This window comes from Leopardus geoffroyi, chromosome B3 (genome assembly GCF_018350155.1).
Source record: "Leopardus geoffroyi isolate Oge1 chromosome B3, O.geoffroyi_Oge1_pat1.0, whole genome shotgun sequence".
Lineage (NCBI taxonomy): Eukaryota > Metazoa > Chordata > Mammalia > Carnivora > Felidae > Leopardus > Leopardus geoffroyi.
In genome coordinates, this window is record NC_059337.1 from 132,284,752 (window position 1) to 132,306,812 (window position 22,061).

At 39.0% G+C, this 22,061-nt stretch overlaps 1 protein-coding gene across 5 annotated transcripts in view; it reads left to right on the forward strand.

Annotated features, from left to right (window-relative positions):
* Nucleotides 1–643: 643 nt before the first annotated feature.
* ZC3H14 (zinc finger CCCH-type containing 14) overlaps nucleotides 644–22,061 on the forward strand; it is a 48,474-nt gene continuing 27,056 nt past the window's right edge. For 2 of the 5 annotated variants that reach the window (XM_045451811.1, XM_045451813.1), the window contains exons 1-9: nucleotides 694–891; nucleotides 1,368–1,410; nucleotides 10,153–10,267; nucleotides 12,305–12,345; nucleotides 13,312–13,507; nucleotides 14,093–14,522; nucleotides 15,224–15,384; nucleotides 15,751–15,851; nucleotides 18,952–19,107. In XM_045451811.1, coding sequence (XP_045307767.1) covers nucleotides 856–891; nucleotides 1,368–1,410; nucleotides 10,153–10,267; nucleotides 12,305–12,345; nucleotides 13,312–13,507; nucleotides 14,093–14,522; nucleotides 15,224–15,384; nucleotides 15,751–15,851; nucleotides 18,952–19,107 — 1,279 coding nt within the window. In that variant the 5' untranslated portion in view covers nucleotides 694–855. Of the gene's footprint in view, nucleotides 892–1,367; nucleotides 1,411–10,152; nucleotides 10,268–12,304; nucleotides 12,346–13,311; nucleotides 13,508–14,092; nucleotides 14,523–15,223; nucleotides 15,385–15,750; nucleotides 15,852–18,951; nucleotides 19,108–22,061 lie in introns of all 5 variants that reach the window. The other 3 variants (XM_045451810.1, XM_045451812.1, XM_045451815.1) reach the window with 3 other exon arrangements.

The following is a 22,061-nucleotide window of genomic DNA, read 5'->3' on the forward strand; positions in this document are numbered from 1 at the left end:
GTCAGGAGTAGAAACCAGTCTGAGTGGGGATCAGGAAAAGATAAAGAAGACTTCAGTTTTGATGTTCATTTTAGGGGAAATACAAATGCCTAAAGCCATCTGGAATTTGGGAGTGGGGTTTAGGGGAGAACTCAGGGCTGACAGAAAAAACTCTAAGGGGAGGGACTTCAGAAAGGAGCAGAAGAGTGAGGATAGGTCTTGGGGAAGAGCCACTGATGGGCCTGGGAGAAGGAAAGCAGAACCAGACCCGAGAGCCAGTTGTGGTCATTAGAAAGAACTGTGATTGATTGGTTCTGTTGCGGAGGATATTCCTTTGCCTCCAAGTGTAATTATAATGCAACGGCTAGGAGACAGTCTATTTTACAGGTAGGAAAACGAAGGACCTGAAGGTTTAAATTATCTAGACCAATATCACACTAAAAGCAAGTGAAGTCTGGATTCTAACTCAGCTATCACTCCAAAACCAGGCATCTTTCTGCTGCGCATTTAATTCATCCTTATTTTCCAAAAGAGGGTAAAGTGAGCAAATAGGGGCAAGGAAAAGGAAGAGTTCTCCAGGTGCGGAGAGGGGCGGAGAGAAGCCTAGGGCATCTTCACGCCGCTGCTCAACTTGTCGCCAGCAGAGGTCGCTCGAACACAGACTCCCGGGGCCCACGTGCGCGCAGGCGCAAGCGCAGGCGCGCTCGACTCCGCTCACCCCGGCGCGCCGGGCCGGTGGGGGCGGGTCACGCAGAGCGCGCGGCCGGGAGCGACGCTGGCGGCTGCGGCGGCGGAGCTGCGGGCCGGGAGCCGGCGCGGGTCTCTTGGGTAAGCGAAGAGCCGCGCAGTACTGAGCCTGCCGCCCGCCGTGGAGCCATGGAGATCGGCACCGAGATTAGCCGCAAGATCCGGGTGAGGCCCGCGTCGAGCGTGGACGGGAACCCGGGCCTCAGCGGGCAGGCGAGCGCGCGGTTGTCAGGAGTAACGGGGACTGTGGGCCCGGCCTGGACGCCGCGGCCTAGTCGCCGCCGGTGGCTCTGGTCGGGCCGTAGGGTCGGCGAACGGCTTCACCTCGGCCTGGGCCGCCTTGGGCCTGGGCGCAGAGGCGGCCCCGGAGAGAGCGGCGGGCGAGAGGGGCCGCGGCAGGAGAAAGCCGCCCGGAGCGGAAGGAGGCGTGTAGGGCCGGGCGGGAGGCCCGGGGACGGGGGAGGGGGAGGGGGAGGGGAGGAGTCGCAGGGACGGGGGAGGGGGCCCGGGCGCCTCCCCACCCCCACCTGGGCGCGGAGGGGCGGGAGGTGCACGCAGCAGCTGAGTTGCCTCTGCGTTAAGGAGCCCGGTGATTTTCCTCCTTTCTCACACGCACGCTTGTTTTTTTCCCCCTCCCTCAGAGTGCCATTAAGGGGAAATTGCAAGAATTAGGAGCTTATGTTGGTAAGTTTTTTGTTGCTAGCCTAGTAGAATTTAGAGTTTGCTGCTAATTGAATTTTAGTGAATGCATTTTTTTTCCCCCCACCGTACTTTTGACTTTGGAGAGATCCCGTTTTACTTCCAAATCCGGTACTCCCTGGTTACTTATTTTACTGTCTTTTCTTGAAGGCTCTATATGCAACCTTGGTTTTTGTTTTTGTCCCCCCCCCCCCAAAAAAAGTCCCATGGTGTTTTTAAAATTGTTAGCTTCCTCTCCCTTGAGGCCCTGTCGTATTCTCCATAATGTTTTTCTGATTCTTACTTTGTTTTTCCTATTTCCCTTACTTTCTTTTTGACCTTCTGGTTTCAGAACCATTATTTTGCATATGAATGTTTTCTCACCTTTGCCTCTGTCATGGTTCAGTGAGTTTTATTTTCAGATGTTTCTTTTTTCCTGTCTCGTTTTGTCTTACCGCATACAGTAATGCGTTCTCTTTATTCGTTTATGATTTATAATTTGAGTGTTTACTTTGGGTCAGGCAGTGTGTTTAACCGTTGTCTATGCATTAGGTCACGGTAATACCCAGGAGAACACTGAGAGGTAAGTGGTAATGACCCTCCCTGTACAAGCAAGGAAACTGAGGTTTTGAGTGCTTACTTGAGCAGTGCTTTATGGATTGAGACCTAGATCTCTTTGGCTCTAACGCTGGTGCCTCCTGTAAAAGTAATAGCTACCATTTACAACAGTGGTTCTTACGGTGTGAGAGATGGCAAGGGTTTTTGTGAAGTCAAAACTGTTTTCATAGTAATACTGATAGGGTACTCGCTCTTTTCACTGTGCTGACATTTGGATTGGGCAAATGCAGTGGTCAGTTAAAGTGCTGGTACCTTACCCTAAATTGAGATCTCATACCAAACTCTTATGACCAATCATATTCACACCCTTCCGCTTGGAATTTTTTTTTTTTTAAAGCCAGTTTCATTTAAGGATATAATTAAGGAGGGGGGGGGGTGCCCGGATTGCTCAGTCGTTTTAAGTGTGGTACTCTTGATCTCGGCTCAGAGTCGTGAGTTTGAGTCCCGCATTGGGCTCTGTGCTGGGTGTGAAGCCTGCTTAAAATATGTATGTATACATATGTAATTAGTGAAGCAGTGAAAATCATTTATAAACCCTGGCCCTTGACTACATCTTTTTAATGTGTGGTCTGAGAAAGTAGGAATTACTCATAAAATACTTGCGCTGTATATTAAAGCAGGATGGATTGTCTAAATGGAAAGGATTTGTGTGATTGAGTTGAGAACTAAACCCAGCCACCTTTTTTATGGAACATCTTTTTTTTTTTTTTTTTTTAAATGTTTGTTTATTTTTGAGAGAGTGCATTGCATACATGAGTCGGGGAAAAGCAGAGAGGGAGAGAGAATCCTAATAAGCAGGGGCTCTGAATGGTGAGATGATGATCTGAGCCAAAATGGAATCAGACACTTAACCTAGCCACCCAGGCACCCCATGGGAACATCATTTTTATATTCTGACAAGCTAGATATATACACTTGGGTATTTGGCAGACATTTTCTTGAAAGTGAGCAAAGGAAAAAACTGATACACTTTGTTGCCAGTGACAAAAGTTGAGCTTTCAAATGAAAATTAGAATTCTGAAAAAATTTGTGTTTGCCTTCATGAACTTGAAAGCTTCCCATTACGTAAAAGAATTTCTGGAGCACCTGGGTGGCTCTCTTCCTGCTTGGGATTCTCTCTCTCTTCCTGCCTCCCTGCGTCTTCCCCGCTCGTCTGTGCACTCACTTTCTCTCAAACATTTAAGACAAAAGATTTTTAATGATATTAACAAATGATTCTTTTCTGTCTCATAATGAAATGTATCAGCATGTCAAGTGATTTGTATAGCTCAGTGAGCCAGTATTTTTTTTCTTTCTTTTTTTAATGTGTAATTTTTTAAAATGTGTATTTACTTTTGAGAGAGAGAGAGAGAGAGCAGGGTAGGGTAGGGTCAGAGAAAAGGAGACACAGATTCCCAAGCAGCCTCCAGGCTCTGAGCTGTCAGCACAGATCCCCATGAAGGGCTTGAACTCGCAGACTGGTAGATCAAGACCTGAGCGAAATCAAACGTTTAACCAACTGAGCCATCCAGGCGCCCTTAGCCACTATTCTTTCACATGACCAATGCGTGATGATACAGAATTACACAGGGGAAAAAAGATGCATTAAATATGGAGGATGGGGGCACCTGGGTGGCTCAGTCAGTGGGCATCTGACTTTAACTCAGGTCATGATCTCACAGTTAATGAGTTTGAACCCTGTGTTGGGGGCTCTGTACTGACAGCTGGCAGCTTGCTTCAGATTCTCTGTCTCTGCCCCTTCCCCACTGTCTCTCAAAAATAAACATTAAAAAAAAAAATAAAAGTGGAAGATGGATCAAGGGATTTTCATGTAATAAGTGTAAAAAGGTCGTTGATAGAGTTTTAGTTTCCATATTGCTGCTAACCTTTAAGAAAGTACCACTTGTTGAGTTTTGGTATAGTATCACAAAAGAATATCCACGTTATCTGAAAAGGCTGTTAAAATACAGTTGAGCCTTGAACAGTTGGGGGGTTAGTGTTGCTGGATACTCCCTCTCCCCCTCCCTACACACAGTCGAAAATACAACTTTTGACTCTCCACAGATATAACTACTAGCCTACTGTTGATCAGAAGCCTTACTGGTAACATAAACAGTCCATTAACACATATTTTGTATGTTATATATATTGCTGTATTTTACAATAAACTATAGGAAAAAAACATTACGAAAGTCATAAAGAGGAGAAAATACATTTTTGATGACTGTAGCGGAAACAATCCAGGTATAATTGGACCCAGGCAGTTCAAACTCATGTTGTTCAAGGGTCATTTATGCTTTATTTTCTCACTATGTATTTGTGAGGCCAGATTTTCTTCATGTTTTTCAATTAGAACAGCATAACATTTAAATACAGAAGGAGAAACTAGGATCCAGCTGTCTTCTTAAAATCCATGTATTAAGGAGATTTATAAAAATACAACTTTTTGCATTTTTGTTTTGGAAAATGTAGGTTTTTAATAAAAATGTTATTTACGTCATATAAGTGGGTTTATTGACACGTGGTATGTTATTTTAAATGAATTAATACTTTTTTAAATTCTTAGTTTTTCTAGTCTGGTAATTACCAATAGATAACTCACATAAATAAAAGTTCTTTGGGGTCATCAATAATTTTAGGGGGCTTCTGTGTGGCTCAGTCGGTTGAGCATCCAACTTCGGCTCAGGTCACGATTTCACAGTTCATGAGTTCGAGCCCTGTGTCAGGCTCTGTGCTGACAGCCTGGAGCCTGCTTCATATTCTCTGTCTCTTTCTTGGTCTTTCCCCCTCCCCCACTTGTGCCCGTGCTCGCTCACTCTCTCTCTCTCTCTCTCTCAAAAATAAATAAACATTAAATTTTAAGGGGCACCTGGGTGGCTCAATTGGTTAAGCGTCTGACTTCAGCTCAGGTCAAGATCTCCCAGTCTCTGAGTTCGAGCCCCACATCAGGTTCTGTGCTGACAGCTCAGAGCCTGGATTCTCCTTTGGATTCTGTGTCTCCCTCTCTCTCTGTGCCTTCCCTGCTTGCTCTCTCTCTCTCAAAAATAGAGATTAAAAAAAAAATTTTTTTTAAGAACGTAAAAGGGACCTGAGATCCAACAGTTTGAGAATTGCTAATTTAACACATGCTGCACACATTTTGTAAATTGTTGTCAAGGTCGTTAGAAGTCATTAACAGATAAGAGGAATTGAGGCTCAGAAGTGAAGATAAAGCTGAACCAGGATTCATTTTTTCTTTTATTTGCTCAGCACTTAATGGATACACCAGCTATGTGTCAGGAACTTGTTTTGGTTCAAAAAGAAATCTACAGAAAACCTATGATGTGAACTTTATTAATTCTAGCACACGAAAGCACAAACGTGTTCATTGAGTCTGAATTCAATCTTATTGATGATTCCTATCACTTAGCAAAAATCTCAAACCAAGGATTTTGAGCCTATTAAAACCTGGTTTATAAGCCTAATGTTGTCCAATATAAAATGTAATTGTAGTTAAAGTATATATTTTATGATTTTCAGAATATTTTCATATAGTTCCATTTGTTCCTGAAAATAGCGGGAATGGCAGGTAGTATTACTCCTTTTACAAATCAAGAAATGGAATCTTGGGCTAAATAGAGCTAGCTGGTCAGTATCAGATTTAAGACCAAAGAACTCAGGTCTTCTGTGTCCTTAATGCTAAAAATAGGAGTCAGTCACTCCTGTGTGGTCCTCTGGAACTCCACTGAAATTGCGGGGGGAGCTGGGGGGGGGCGGGGCTGGGTGGCTCAGTTGGTTAAGCGTAGGACTCAGCTCAGGTCATGATCTCATGGTCCATGAGTTTGAGCCCTGTGTGGGGCTCCGAGCTGACAGTTCAGAGCCTGGAGCCTGCCATTATTAATTTAGATTTACAGTTAACTACGTAATTGTATGTTTATGTGTCGTCCTTCTGGAAAGGGTGACTTTCTAATCTCTTTTTTTGGTATTAGAAAGAGTCCTGGAAACTTCTAAGGTTATAGAAACAGTCCTTTAATAAATATTGAGTATCCTTTTTTGACGTATTGGGTGGGATACAAAGGAGAACAAGTCTTTGTTAAGAATGATAACTGTTCATTTGTGTTTGTTTAAAATGGAGCATGTTAGTGGGATGGCAACTACAATTTGTAAGTCATTCACGTGTTATTTTCTTTATTTTTTACTTAAAAAAATTTAAGTATAGTTGACGATTTTACTCACATTGTAGAAGCCTGAGCTTAAACCTTCAAAACTCACTTTTCCCCCTATTGTATAGACTTCAAATAAATTTGAGAAATCAGAATTCTGTAAAAATATATCATGAACACATTAATTTTTCATTAGATTCTTCCTGTTTTGTAAACTGAGAAAACAGTGTATGAATTCTAGTGACTCTGTTGACATGTAATTGGTGTACATTAAACTGTGCATAGTTTAAGTGTACAACTTGGTATGTTTTGACAAATATACACGATAATCAGACTAATGAACATATTCATCACTCCCAAAAGTTGCCTTGGGCTTCTTTGTATCTCTCCTTCCCACCTTTCTCTGCTTGGACCTGTACTGAAGCAACAACTGATCTCACATAGAATTTTATTTTATTTTATTTTATTTTATTTTATTTTATTTTATTTTATTTTAATTTTTTTTTTTTAAGTTTATTTTTGAGACAGAGCATGAGTGGGGGAGGGGCAGAAAGAGAGGGAGACACAGAATCCAAGGCAGGCTCCAGGCTCTGAGCTGTCAGCATAGAGCCTGACATGGGGCTCTAACCCATGAACCATGAGATCATGACCTCAGCTGGACACTCAACCAACTGATCCACACAGGTGGATGGCTGGGTTAGAAGATGCAAACTGGGGGCGCCTGGGTGGCGCAGTCGGTTAAGCGTCCGACTTCAGCCAGGTCACGATCTCGCGGTCCGTGAGTTTGAGCCCCGCGTCGGGCTCTGGGCTGATGGCTCAGAGCCTGGAGCCTGTTTCCGATTCTGTGTCTCCCTCTCTCTCTGCCCCTCCCCCGTTCATACTCTGTCTCTCTCTGTCCCAAAAATAAATAAACGTTGAAAAAAAAAAAAAAAAAAAAAAAAAAAAGAAGATGCAAACTGATAGTGACAGGAAAGCACATCTTCACCATTGACATTATGATGGAGAAGATCTGTGAAGGCTGACAAAGCATTCTAACTTCTTTGTTAACCTTACACTTCACATAAATAAGCTACCAGGCTTATTTACTGCAATTTCCAGAAAACAGTGGGAACTTTTTGATACTCTGCAAAGAAAATAAATGACTGGTTTTTTGTTCTCTCTTGTATCTCCTCACATCATATTGCATAATTTCATTAAATACTCAGATTTCTCCAACAAAACAAAAAGGCAGCCTGCTGAATGGAAGAGGGTATCTGCAAATGATACATCTGACAAGGGATTCACATGCAAAATATGTAAAAAACTTACAATTCAACACCAAAAAAAAAATCCCTCAAAAACCAAATCCATTTTAAAAATGGACAGAGGGAGGCGCCTGGGTGGCTTAGTTGGTTGAGCATCTGACTCTTGGTTTTGGCTCAGGTCATGATCTCTACGGCTTGTGAGTTCAAGCCTGGCTTCAGGCTCTACCAACAGCGCGGAGCCTGCTTGGGATTCTCACTCTCTTCCTTTCTGCTCCTTCCCTGTTTGCTCTCTCTCTGTCAGAAGAAATACACTTGGAAAAATAAAAATAGACATTTTTCCAAAGAAGACCTGTAGATGGCCAGCAGATACATGAGAAGATAGTCAACATTACTAATCAGGGAAATGCGAATCAAAACCATAGCTATCACCTTATACCTGTCAAAATGGCTAGAATCAAAGAGACGAGCTTGGCAAGGATATAGAGAAAAAGGAACCCTTGTGTACTGTTGGTGGAAATACAATTTGGTGCAGCTACTGTGGAAAACAGTGTGGCAGTTCCTCAAAAAATTAAAAATAGAAATACCACATCCAGTAATTCTATTGGGTATTTACCCAAAGAATGGTATGAAAAGATACATGCACCTATATGTTATATTGCAGCATTATTTACAATAGCCAAGGTATGGAAGCCGCCTAAGTGCCCATTGATAGATGATGGGTAAAGAAGATGTAATATGTATAAACATATACACGTGTATATATGTTTATAATGGAACATTACTCAGCCATAAAAAAGAATGAGGCCTTGCCATTTACAATGTGGATGAACCCAGAAGGTATTATGCTAAGTGAAATGAAATCACACAGAGAAAGACAGATACTATATGATTTAGCTTACATGCAGAATCTAAAAAATAAAGCAGGGCGCCTGGCTGGCTCAGTTGGTAGAGCATGCAATTCTTGATCTCAGGGTTGTGAATATGAGCCCCATGTTGAGTGTGGAGATTACTTGAAATAAAATCTAAAAAACAAACTAAAAACAGACAATCCAGACTCTTAAATACGGAGAACAAATTGGTGGTTGCCGGAGGGGAGGTAGGTGAGGAATGGGTGAACTAGATTAAGGGGATTAACAGGGACAAATTTCTAGCTCTAAAATAAGTCACATAAACAAAAGGTACAGCATAGGGAGCATAGTATTGTAATAACATTGTATGGTGACGGATGGCGACTACACTTACCGTGGTGAGCATGGAGTAATGTATAGAATTGTCAAATTAGTATGTTGTGCACCTGAAACTGATATAACGTATATTAATTATACTTAAATAAAATAAAACGCTGATGTTTTGATCCTCCTGTCCAATATTGTAATTGAATTGAGAGGGAGCTTGGACATAAGCAGATTTTTTTAAAGCTTCCCAGCAGATTCTAACGTGAAATTAAATTTGAGAATCTCTCCTCTGTAGCAGCTGCTTAGCTAGTGTTATCTGCACGTTATTATACTGGAAATTAGGAACAGTTTTCATTCTGTTCAGATTTGATTTTTCATAGCACTTGAGGTAACTGGTAAGGCAGAAGTGGCTAGTTTACTTTGACTATGAATAACTTTTTACCCCAGTGCACCTTATAAATACTACTTCTTCTAGGTCTGTCATAATGTGAAACAGAATAGCTTGCATAGCACATAGCCTCTGGATTTTCAGTTAACTCTCCCAATAATCGTAATGTTCAGGCAGGGTTGCCACCTAGTTTCCTAAAATTTCTTGGCAACGTTTTTTTGTTGTTAGTGTAAAATTTCAAGAGATTTAAATGTCCATTAATATAAAGTGAATAAATCAATTGTGTCTTCATACTACTAGAGCAGTAAAAAAATATATAATAATTAGATTTCTCTGTTTCCGTTTGTAGATTGGGCTTTCTGAGTATGTTTGTGCTTTTCTTGAACTGGATTTTTGGTATTTCTCCTTGAAACAAATGAAAGGTTTTTTTTTTTGTTTTGGCCTAAGCGTATTTCTGAAATGAGCCTTTCTACCTACTTAAAAATAGGAATATTTTAGGTATTAAATCTGAAGGATTTTTTTTTTTTGGTGGGGATTAGAGTTCTTGATAAATGGCTTTTGCTTCCTTATCTTCTTACTGTGGTGGTTTTGTTTTTCTTTTTGGTCCTAGACCTCACCTTCATAATCATTATGTAGGAGAGTATGAGGATAAAACAGTGAAATTAAAATTATTTAAATTTAAGATTAAATTTTTTAAACCATGTAGAGTTTTTGGGTGGTTTTAGTTCATTTGATGTTGAAGTTTATTACCCTGAGATAATAGAAATCTGCCTTTACTGAGGATAAAGATGTTCTCTTGAGAAAGGAGTATAATTTTGAAGCTTAAATAAAACACAAAACATACAAAACTCTATTATTCTTGAGGAATATCCATTTGCTTTTTGGAAGCTTTGCTGAAATTGATGAGCATTAATTAAAAAGATAAAAAGGAAATGAATACACTCAAGTTTGATACTGTAATTCAGAATACCTAGTTTTATAAGGGTTTGTTAGTTATTTCTAATTTCCATCCTTACCAATAATTGAAATACCTATGTAATGAAGGGGAAAAAAAAGCTATACTTTCTTGTCCAACATAATTCTAGTAGAGCTGAGATGTTAATTCTTAGAGCTATATTTATATTTTCAAGTACGTTAACTTTTTAGAAGTCAATATTGAGGAAAACGTAAAAAAGTTTTTATATACTTTTCCTTTTAACTAGATGAAGAACTTCCTGATTACATTATGGTGATGGTGGCCAACAAGAAAAGTCAGGACCAAATGACAGAGGACCTGTCCCTGTTTCTAGGGAACAACACAATTCGATTCACCGTATGGTATGTTTCTGAATTTTTACCCCTTAGACCAAAGTTTTGCACAAATCAGAGTAGGTATTCTGTCTGAAAAGAGGTTCTTGACAGGAGAGGCAGATTCACTGTGGAGAGGCAGGTAGTGAGCCATGCATGAGAGCACAGCCTCTGGAGCCAGATTGCTGAGGTTGAATCCTGGATCTGCTTCTTACTTTGGTTTTTCCATTTGTAAAATGGGATTAATAAATTCCCTTTATAGGACATTGTAAGGATTAAATGAAATAATACATGTAAGGTACTTATATCTGTGCCTGGCCCATAGCAAGTCCTTAGTCTGTGTTAACTGTAGGTTATTGTGTTTCTTTGTAAACCTTTGGATCTCTTATTCCTTTCCCTGAACCCAAACCAGTTACATACGTTTTGGGGGCCGGGTTGACTTCCTAAATTGCTTTCTCTAGTGACTTAACCTTTAGGGTGCAAAGGTTTTGGACAAAATTTCAAATGAGTTTTAAAAGTTTGGAACCTTCTGAAGTTTGGGATTGTAAAAAGAAAATTTTATGTTTAAATATAAATTCATGTTATTATTTTCAGTGTCCTTTTTCAAACCAACAGAGGCCTTTCAGTTGAGAATATGGAGAAAAAGCATAAGATTCATTTAAGAAGGCAGGCCAGGCTCTGGTACCATGTTTGAGGTAGAGTGAGGGTAGGGGGAGGTAATGATGTGGCTGAGAATAGATCAGGAAGTACTCTGAAAAGGCCCTCACTCTGGGAACCACCAATTACAGAACAAGTTGATAATGGAGCAAAAGTTGAGCTAGTAGAGTGGCCTGCTTACTTTTTATGGCAGGAGACTGGGAAAGGTTAATAGGCGCTAAAGAGGGATATGAAACTGGTTAACTTCTACTTCTTGCTTTTAAACCAGAGTTTATCTTGAAGGTATTTTTGCCCCAGTGGGCTACTATATGCTTTATCAGTCTTGTGAAGTTTTCTTGAAATTGCAAATAGAATTCTCTGATTATATTACATAGTTTTGAAGAACATTCAGTACACTGGTTGATCCTCAGATGTTTTGGAACATCCACTACCGTAACGTGGGTGATCTAACCCACTTGTTACACTTAGTCCCTAGAATTTAAAAAAAAAAAAAAAAGACCGTGGAACTTTTGACTGGGGAAACTATGATTTTTTTTTTTTTTTTAAATCTACAGTCCAGGTATTTGTTTTCTTTCATATACATGTTTTATGACTTGATTTTTTGGTTCATCCTTGGTATCACTTTGGGTTGGATTCCCACTAGTATAATATGGGAGATTGACTCAGTAGATCCTTCTTAATTAACTTGATGGAATGCTTGAGACAAATTTCTTACATAAAGGACTACATGAATTTGAATTTAAAATCATATTAATTCACCTTTCTCATCTTGCCATAAATTTAGTTCCTTAACACATACTGATACAAGTTACGATGTCACTGTCTTGGCAGTTAATGTTAAATGTTAAGTTAAATGTTCATTCACCAGCTTGAAACGGACTATTCTGCAATAATTGTGTCCAAGGGGACAGCGGCATGTGACTGGGTTCTGGTTGAAACATTATTAATGAGATATTTCTGGTGTTTTCATGAAGCCTCCTGAAAGGATTGTAAGGCACATTTGCCTTGTACATAACTACTAAAACAGGTTATATTATAAGCAAGGTTGTAGTCTATTCTTGTTTATGTGACTAGTTTTGTAAGTAATAGTTACAATGAAGTGATATATCTTAAGATTATTTTGAAGTTTTTTCAACTCTTGGAATTAAGTTGTCCCAAAAACCATATTAATAGATAAAACAAACTGCTTAAATGATTGTAATAATAAGCTGTATTACATACTTGTGTGTTTTATCTTCTTTTACCCTAAGGTACATTGAGTCTTTAATTTTAGTACTGTTTATCTATTAAATACCATTTAGTACCATTATATCTGAAGGTAAATTCTATAATGTCATCAAATTTCAAGTGACAATTGAGAAAATCTTTCTTGATTAAAGGAAGCTTTAAAATATATTTTTTTTCTTTCAGGCTTCACGGTGTATTAGATAAACTTCGCTCTGTTACAACTGGTAAGATTCGTTAAAATTCAGGGTTTTTGGAGTTTACTATAGCATTTTCTTTCTAAAGCCATGTATATTGCTTTGGGAAAAATTCCATAAATTTGAAAACAGTGGTTCACTTGAACTTTCTTAGGAAGCCTATGAATTATGAATTCAAGAGCAATAAATTTAACGTAATTTAAAGATAATTTAAACGATGGAAGAGAGGGGCGCCTGGATGGCTTAGTTGGTTAAATTCCCCACTCTTGATTTTGGCTTGGGTCATGATCTCATGGGTTCATGATCTCATGGTTCATGATCTCATGGTCTCTTGGGTCATCTCATGGTTCATGGCTTGGGTCATGATCTCAGGGTTCAGAGTTTGAGCCCTGTGTCAGGCTCTGTGCTGCCAGCACAGAGCCTATTTGGGAGTTTCTGTCTGTCTCTCAAAAATAAATAAGTAAACTTAAATAAAGGAAGGGAAACTATGCAATTTATGTTAAGGAAGTAATTGTACATGTGTGCAGTGATTTAGCTTCAAGGATAGTTTAGTATTTTATAATGGAAAATTCCTTAAAAGTTTAGTAATAGCAAATCGAAATAATTATATTACTATGTATGGAATAACATTCAGCCATTAAAAATGTTGTGGAAGAACACGTATTACTTTTTTTTTTTTTTTTTTTTAAATTTTTTTTTTTCAACGTTTATTTATTTTTGGGACAGAGAGAGACAGAGCATGAACGGGGGAGGGGCAGAGAGAGAGGGAGACACAGAATCGGAAACAGGCTCCAGGCTCTGAGCCATCCGCCCAGAGCCCGATGCGGGGCTCGAACTCACGGACCGCGAGATCGTGACCTGGCTGAAGTCGGACGCTTAACCCACTGCGCCACCCAGGCGCCCCGAACACGTATTGCTTTTAAATTGGTGACGAAGATGGGGAAGGTTCAAAGTAATAAATAACAGCTTAAAAGGACCATGTGATTTTCTTTTCAGATCCCTCCAGTCTCAAGTCTTCTGATACCAACATCTTTGATAATAACGTGTCTTCAAACAAGAGCAGTTTCGGTCGGGGAGACGAGAGAAGGCATGAAGCTGCAGTGCCACCCCTCGCAGTTGCTAGCACAAGACCCGAGAAAAGAGATTCCAGGGTTTCTACTAGTTCACAGGAGCAGAAAACCACTAATGTTAGGTGAGAATCCTCTGTAAACCTTCTGTGGGTAGGTAGGTGTGTGTATGTGACATTTACATTGGTTTTTATATCTTTAAATTTCTGTTTTCAGAAAGTTTTGGAAATACGGAGGTGGTCATGAGCAATTTTTTTGAATAAAATAATAAAATCCAAAGTATGATTATCTTTTACCTCAAATGTAATAAATCAAAGTTTTAAAATAGAATGCAATTTTAGAGTAGTTTTTAATGGAAGTTGTAAAGTGAGCGTCTACCTAGTTTCATTAAAATTTAAATATTCTTTGGGGCGCCTGGGTGGCTCAGTTGGTTAAGCGTCCGACTTCGGCTCAGGTCATGATCTCACGGTCCGTGGGTTCGAGCCCCGCGTCGGGCTCTGTGCTGACAGCTCAGAGCCCGGAGCCTGTTTCAGATTCTGTGTCTCCCTCTCTCTGTGACCCTCCCCCGTTCATGCTCTGTCTCTCTCTGTCTCAAAAATAATAAACGTTAAAAAAAAAAATTAAAAAAAAAAAATTTAAATATTCTTTGAAGATTTAAAGATACTGCTCTAAATTGGATATAATTCTTTGTGTGTTTCTTAAAAAAATAGACAGACTTATGATGATGGAGCTGCAACCCGATTAATGTCAACTGTGAAGCCTCTGAGGGAGCCAGCACCCTCTGAAGATGTGATTGATATTAAGCCAGAACCAGATGATCTCATTGATGAAGACCTCAATTTTGTGCAGGAGAATCCCTTATCTCAGAAAAAACCGACAGTGACACTTACGTATGGTTCTTCTCGCCCTTCTATTGAAATTTATCGACCACCTGCAAGTCGAAATGCAGATAGTGGTGCTCATTTAAACAGGTTGCAATTTCAGCAGCAACAAAACAATATTCATGCTGCCAAGCAACCTGATTTACAGAACAGCCGGGTATATGAAACAGGACGTTTGTGTGAACAGGAAGTGCTTAACAGCTTAGAAGAGACTTATAGTCCCTTCTTCAGAAACAACTCAGAAAAAATGAGTATTGAGGTTTGTATATATTTTATTTTATTTTATTTTATTTTATTATTATTATTATTTTTTTAGTAGGCCACACACCTAACATGGGGCTTGAACTCAGTGACCCTGAGATCGAATCACATGTTCTACCAACTGAGTCAGCCAGGCATCCCTGTATATACTTCTAAATTCTGGCTTGTTAGGCTGAAAATTAGGAGTTCTTAATACTAAATATGTGTGGAATAGCTACACACATATTGCAAGTTTACTTTAAACTGATATATCTGCTACTGAACATACTACATCAGATTTTCCTCTTCACAACTGGCTTCTACAGATATTTTACATCTTATTTATTTTTCTGGGATGCTAGCATTTGAGATAACCTTTTTTTCCCCCCATTTGAGATACCTTTAACCTTACCTTATAGTTTTGGTAGAATTTTAGGTCAATTTTATTAGATTTTCCACAGCAATTACTAGTAAACAAGTAATTTCATTTTATTAGTTTCTTCAACAGTGTTACATGCTGCTGTTTATAAGTGATTGTAAAGCACTAGTTTTTGTTTTAGTTGAAGATTGGCTACTAGGGATATTTATATTTTTATAAGAAACCAGGAAATAGCCTGTGAATTCTAAATATGATTGGCTTTTTCTTGAAAAGGAAGAAATACTGTGGTAGATCTTTGTTATTTTCTGAGACTAGGTAAGCGTAAATTTATCTGATTGCAGGAAGAAAACTTTCGGAAGAGAAAGTTGCCTGTGGTAAGTTCAGTTGTTAAAGTAAAAAAATTCAATCATGATGGAGAAGAGGAGGAGGAAGATGATGATTGTGGGTCTCGTACAGGAAGCATCTCCAGCAGTGTGTCAGTGCCAGCAAAGCCTGAAAGGAGGTACCCTGAACATTGTCTGTAAATCTTTAGTTGGCTGATGGAGCTCCTGGGTTTGTTAGAGATCATGAAAATAAAAATTTAATGACGTAAGATTTTTCCATTGGTTTTTGAGAAACATTAATCAAAGAGAAATTGCTTAAAATTGGAGAAGATTGCAGAGAATACTAAAAACTGTAATATAGTGGGGAGGAGGGGTGATCCAGATTCATTATTTAAAAAGTTAAAACTTTCCCATCTAGTTGGCATTTCCTAAGAACTATTGCTAGTCTGTTTCAAACCTAAGAAAAGGCTATAGTAAAGGCCTAATGGATGGCTAGCATGCGAAGAGCTGAAATCTAAAAATTAATATACCTTTAACTTTTTTAGACCTTCACTTCCACCTTCTAAACAAGCTAACAAGAATCTAATTTTGAAGGCTATATCTGAAGCTCAAGAATCTGTAACAAAAACAACTAACTATTCTACAGGTAATTTAAGTGTATTACATTTACATTAAGTTAGTTTTCTGTACCTCTTGAGGAAGCTAGAATTGATTGCTCCCCAAGTTGTGGTATAATAAAGACACTTGCCACATGCCACCCCCATGTTTATAGCAGCATTATCAACAACAGCCAAAGTATGGAAAGAGCCCAAATGCCCATTGATGGATGAATGGTTAAAGAAGATGTGGTGTGTGTGTGTGTGTATGTGTATGTATGTATGTATGTATGTATGTATGTGGCAATCAAAAAGAATGAAATCTTGCCATCTGCAGCTATGTGGATGGAATCGGAGGGTATTATGCTAAGTGAAGTTAGAGAAAGACCAATATATGACTTCACTCATATGAGGACTTTAAGAGACAAAACAGATGAACATAAGGGAAGGGAAACAAAAATAATATCAAAACAGGGAGGGGGACAAAACATAAGAGACTTCTAAATATGGAGAACAGGCTGAGGGTTACTGGAAGGGTTGTGGGAGGGGGATGGGCTAAATGCGTAAGCGGTACTAAGGAATCTACTGAAATCATTGTTGCACTATATGCTAACTAATTTGGATGTAAATTAAAAAAAAAAAGATACTTGCCAGATGTCAAGACCAAGAGGAGGTTCAGGGAATAATGGTTGTAAAAAGAGATTTGACCAGTCTGAGGAACTTGCAGCTATTGGTGGAATTTAGTTCTTAGAGCCATGTATAATGCCTTTTCCTTCCTCTTTCTAGTGTGTATGAAATACAGAATTTTTAAAGGGAGTTTTGGTAAAGATGGGACTTCAATATTCTTGGCATTGGAGTCAGCATTTGATAGGAATTTATGATGTATAAAAGGGAGCACAATTGGGTAGTAAGAGGCCAGAGTTAGAAAGACATGGTTGGTGTATGAGCATATTGGTCTCTTTCCTTTCAGTAGAACCCATTAATGGAATATAAAGCAGAGAATTGATTCATTTGTGATGTTCCTGCCTCAGTCCTAGTAGAAATTCTCAATTATTTTATGAGAGGAGGTAAAGGTTTTGCAGGCTTTTAAAATGAGATGAGTCAGTTCTGTAATCTGACCTTATAGAAAGCTTATTCTGAAATGCAAACCAAGTGATAGGTGCCATATTGCCATTAAATTCTGTACTTTGTCCCATGTGCTATAGCCATTGTGTAAAGTGTTTTCTTTTTTTAATGTTTATTTTTGAGAGAGAGTTGGGAAAGGACAAGGAGAGGGAGAGAGAATCCCAAGCAGGCTCTGCATTGTCTGTGATTACCCACTCTAAAAAAATTTTTTTTAAGATTATTTCTTGAGTGAACGAACACACACAGAGTGAGGTGGGGAGGGAGAGAGAGGGAGAGAATCTCAAGCAAGCTCTGCACTGAAGGCACAGAGCCCCTGACAAAGGACCCCAACTCATGAGCTGTGAGATCATGACCTGAGCTGAAATCAAGAGTCAGATGCTTAACCAACTGAGTCACTCAGGTGCCTGTAAAAAATTTTTACTTTTGCTATGGATTTGGTGACTATTCTTTTAGCATTTTTCATTCTCCTTTGCATCTCTTTGTGACCTCTTCCTAAAGTGAAGTAAATTGTAAGTTAGCAACTTTTAAACCTCATAGGCATCTGTCCTCTTATTTTCTTTTTAAAATTTTTTAAATGTTTATTTATTTTAGAGAGAGGGGGAGACAGAATCTGAAGCAGGCTCCAGACTCTGAGCTGTCAGCACAGAGCCCAGCACAGGGCTTGAACCCATGAACCAAGAGATCATGATCTGAGCTGAAGTCGGACGCTTAACTGACTGAGCTACCCAGGCGCCCCTGCTTCTCATCTTCTACTTTAACCTTGAACATAAAATGGGTTTTGCCATATCAGATCTGGGTTATTGCACAAAGGCCAACACTAGACCTAATCTGTTTACATTCCCTCTTTTTGCCTGTGCACACTATTGAGTGTTGAGAATTGTACAGAATTTTACTCTTTGTGACTTTGAAATTTCCTGTTTTTATTTTTTATTTATTTATTTATTTTTACATTAAGGTTTTTTTTTAACTTGTGGCAATTTTTTTCTTTTTTTCTTTTATTTATTTATTTTTTCAGTATATGAAATTTATTGTCAAATTCGTTTCCATAGAACACCCAGTGCTCATCCCAAAAGGTGCCTTCCTCAATACCTATCACCCACCCTCCCCTCCCTCCCACCCCCCATCAACCCTCAGTTCTCAGTTTTTAAGAGTCTCTTATGCTTTGTCTCTCTCCCACTCTAACCTCTTTTTTTTTTTTTTTTCCCCTTCCCCTCCCCCATGGGTTTCTGTTAAGTTTCTCAGGATCCACATAAGAGTGAAACCATATGGTATCTGTCTTTCTCTGTATGGCTTATTTGACTTAGCATCACACTCCAGTTCCATCCACGTTGCTACAAAGGGCCATATTTCATTCATTCTCGTTGCCACTTAGTACTCCATTGTGAAATTTCCTGTTTTTATAATGATGAGAGATTTCCCTAGTTTTTTGAGAAATAGCATTGGAGTTTGTTCTTGGCCTCTGTTATGTAGGTTACAATTTGAAATTGTTATGTGATCATGAAGCAGAATCTAAACTGCTTGGTTAGGGGGTGCCTGGGTGGCTCAGTCGGTTAAACGTCCACAACTTTGGCTCAGGTCATGATCTCACAGTTCGTGAGTTTGAGTCCTGCTTCGGGCTCTGTGCTGATAGCTGAGAGCCTGGAGCCTGCTTTGAATTGCGTCTCCCTCTCTGCCCCTCGCCTGCTCACACTCTATTTCTCTCTCTCTCTCTCTCTCTCTCTCTCTCTCTCTCTCTCTCTCAAAAATAAATAAATATTAAAAAAATTATAAACTACTTTTGGTTAAAGATGAATACGTTTGAGTGGCAGTGTATTTATGGCACATGGTTTAAAATGTAGAGATGAGATCCGTTATTGGTCTCTCTGGAATATTGTAAGAAAAAAGCTGGTATCTGTGAACAGTTTCAAACTTTTCATATGTCCTAAACCCGAGGAAGCATTTATATTTAATAGGACATGTTCACTGTTCAGTTTTGATGTATCACTGCATCTGCATTTCTCATCTTTTTTCCTTTTTGTATAAAAGTCTCACAGAAACAGACACTTCCAGTTGCTCCCAGAACTCGAACTTCTCAAGAAGAATTGCTGGCAGAAATGGTCCAGGGGCAAAGCAGGGCTCCCAGGATAAGTCCTCCCATTAAAGAAGAGGAAACAAAAGGAGATAACATAGAAAAAAGCCAAGGTAATAATTTAAATGATACGTCATCCTTTATTATACTTTTTTCATGAGACGTTAAATATTTGCCACTCAATATTTATGAAATGTTCTATGACAAAAGTGCTCTTTAGGCCCAAAAATAGAATGAGAAGGGACCATGAGAAAAGTCTGTACCTATATTTTTCAGAATTTTAAGTCTTTTTATTATGAAATTTTTAATGTTATTAAAAGTGGAAAGAATAGTGCAGTGAATTCCCATGAATCCAGTTACCTCACCTTAATAATTACCAGTGTTTTGCTGGTTTTAAGAAAACTTGTATTTAGAGATACATAGATGCCTACATTTTCTCTTTTTTTCTTTTTGTTAATCCTACCCCTGTTCTCTTAAACTTGAAATCCTATCTTTAAATTTCCTCTTTCTTAGCATTCTCTTAACTGCCAGATCTGCCCTATTGTCCCAGTGGCCCTACTTTATTATCCTCTTGTGCCTGGCATACTGTGGTTAGCCTTGAGCTGACCTTTCTGCTTCCTTTTTCTCAATCCCACCACCCCAATCTCAAGTACAAACACTTTCCTGTTTAAAGGGTGCCTCTGGGGGTGCCTGCATGGCTCAGTCATTTGGGGGTCCAGCTGTTGATTTTCGCTCAGGTCATGATCTCAGGGTTGTGAGCTAGAGTCCCACATCAAGCTCTGTGCTGAATGTGGAGCCTGCTTGGGATATTCATTCTCTCCATCTCTTTCTCTGTCCCTCCCCTACTTGTATGTGCGCACATCGTGCGCTTTCTCTTTCTCTCAAAATAAATAAAAATAAATTAAAAAAATAAAACTCTATTATAAAAATATACAATATGACATCATGTGACTCCTTTCTGAGAGTATTCTAATGTTTCCATCTCCTGCATTGTCCAGGATTGACACCATCAACTTGGCGTTTACACAGCTTCAATATCTGGCCTCTAGGCCTATCCAGTCATTCTCCACTGCTTTCCAACCTTTTTTCCTTCTGTTCCTATCAGGAAAGGTTCTAGTTTCCTTTTCCTCTTCTACTGAGATCTGAATTTAACAACCCACCCAAACTGAATGCTCATCACATTATTTCTGACTTACACCTTTCTAATGTTGGCATATGTTTTTTTCATTTTTCCTTAACTGTGTTCTTGAAATTGTTCTAGGTTCAAACATTTCATGAAGCTTTAGTGATTTCATCCTATGTTTGTTTCTTCATTCTCTCTTAAAAAAAAAAAAAAAAAAAAAACTCTTGTGGGGCACCTGGGTGGCTCAGTCGGTTGAGCATCCAACTTCGGCTCAGGTCATGATCTCACGGTTCATGAGTTCGAGCGCTGCGTCGGGCTCTGCTGACAGCTCAGAGCCTGGAGCCTGCTTTGAATTCTGTGTGTCTCTCTCTGCCTCTCTCCTCCTGCTCTGTCTCTCTCTTTCAAAAATAAACATTAAAAAAAATCTTTGGATTGTGCAGTTTGCCATGTCGGCATTATTTGCAGTTCCAGTAAACGATGGACCTGAGAACAGAAAAATTCCAAAACAGCCAGTAGGTACTAACTGGAAAGTGTAAGTGGGCCAATTTGTGAAGAGCAACTGAAACTGACACTTGATCTTCAGTAAGGGTAAGCATTGCAGTTATCAAAGCACATCAAACAGTTTTAAATCCATGATTTCATATGTTTTGAAGTAAATCCTTAATTACCTTCTGGAGGATAATAGATGCTAATCCACTGTCTTGAAAACTGGATACATAATTGAGCATTTATGTTGTCTTTAAAGAGTGGTAGCCCTGGGTAACTGAATAGTGTAGGAGTTAGCATCTGTTTTTGTATGTAAAGTTTTATTGGAACCAAGCCATGCCTATTCATGTACGTATTGGCTGCTTTTGTACTACATCCACAGAGTTGAATAGTTGCAGGAGACCATAAAGCTCCCCAACCTAAAATAGAAAATGTTTGCAATTCTTTACATAGTAGATGGGAAGAGCATTTTTTTTAATAGTAAACTCTGTGCTCAATGTGGAGCTTGAACTCATGACCCTGAGATCAAGAGTCACATGTTCTATTGACTGAACCAACCACACACTTCTAGGAAAGCATTTTTAAAAATTACTTTAGCTAGTAAGTAAAAACAGAATGATAGAATTATAGTTTGTGGGTTTTTTTCCCCCAACTCAGTAGATTAATGAATGTAGGCACTGGTGATTAATGTCTACGAAAAAAGCGAAAGCCATTTCATGCCTCCAGATGAAAGAATAAAACTACCTTAGTCTTGCCAGAGGATTTGATCCAGCAGTCAACTTGCAGAGGTACAGAGGCCAGAGGAATATGTTGGTTGTTACATCATGAGTGTGCAACAGGCAAAGAGCAGCCTCTGGGACACCATATAGGTCAAACAGCCTGAGAATTCTAAATTAAAAGACCTAAAAGACAAAATAACGAGGGGCAAGGTTAAGCTGTAGCATCTAGAGATGCACACTTGTGTGATAAAGCCACAAAGAAAATTTAGGTATTAGTATAAATGGCATAAATGGTTACTTTTGGAGAGGGCTGATTGGGATGGAGCACATGGAAAGGTTTCTGGGGTAGCTGGCATAGTTCTATTTTCTTGACCGGATGGTGGTTGTAAGGGTGTTTTGCCTTCTAAAATTCCTTAAACTACTGTTTGTGTTGTGTTGTTTTCTGTATCATTGTTTTGTTTTAAAGTAAAAGGTTAAAAATTTTAAAAGGTATCAAACACATTTTAAGATTACCGTTGCTCTTACTGAATTGATTTATTCACAATCACAAAAGTGACATTCTGCAAACAGCCATTAATTACTGTGCTTACTGTTTTACAGCTTTCTGACATGTTTTTTTTAAATCTAAATATGCACACATGTATTGGCGTGAGTTGTTGATAGTGTTCTTTCATCTCTCTGGCCTCTATTTTTACTAGCCTACCACCTCACAATATTTGTGCTATTTCTCTTTTTGTCT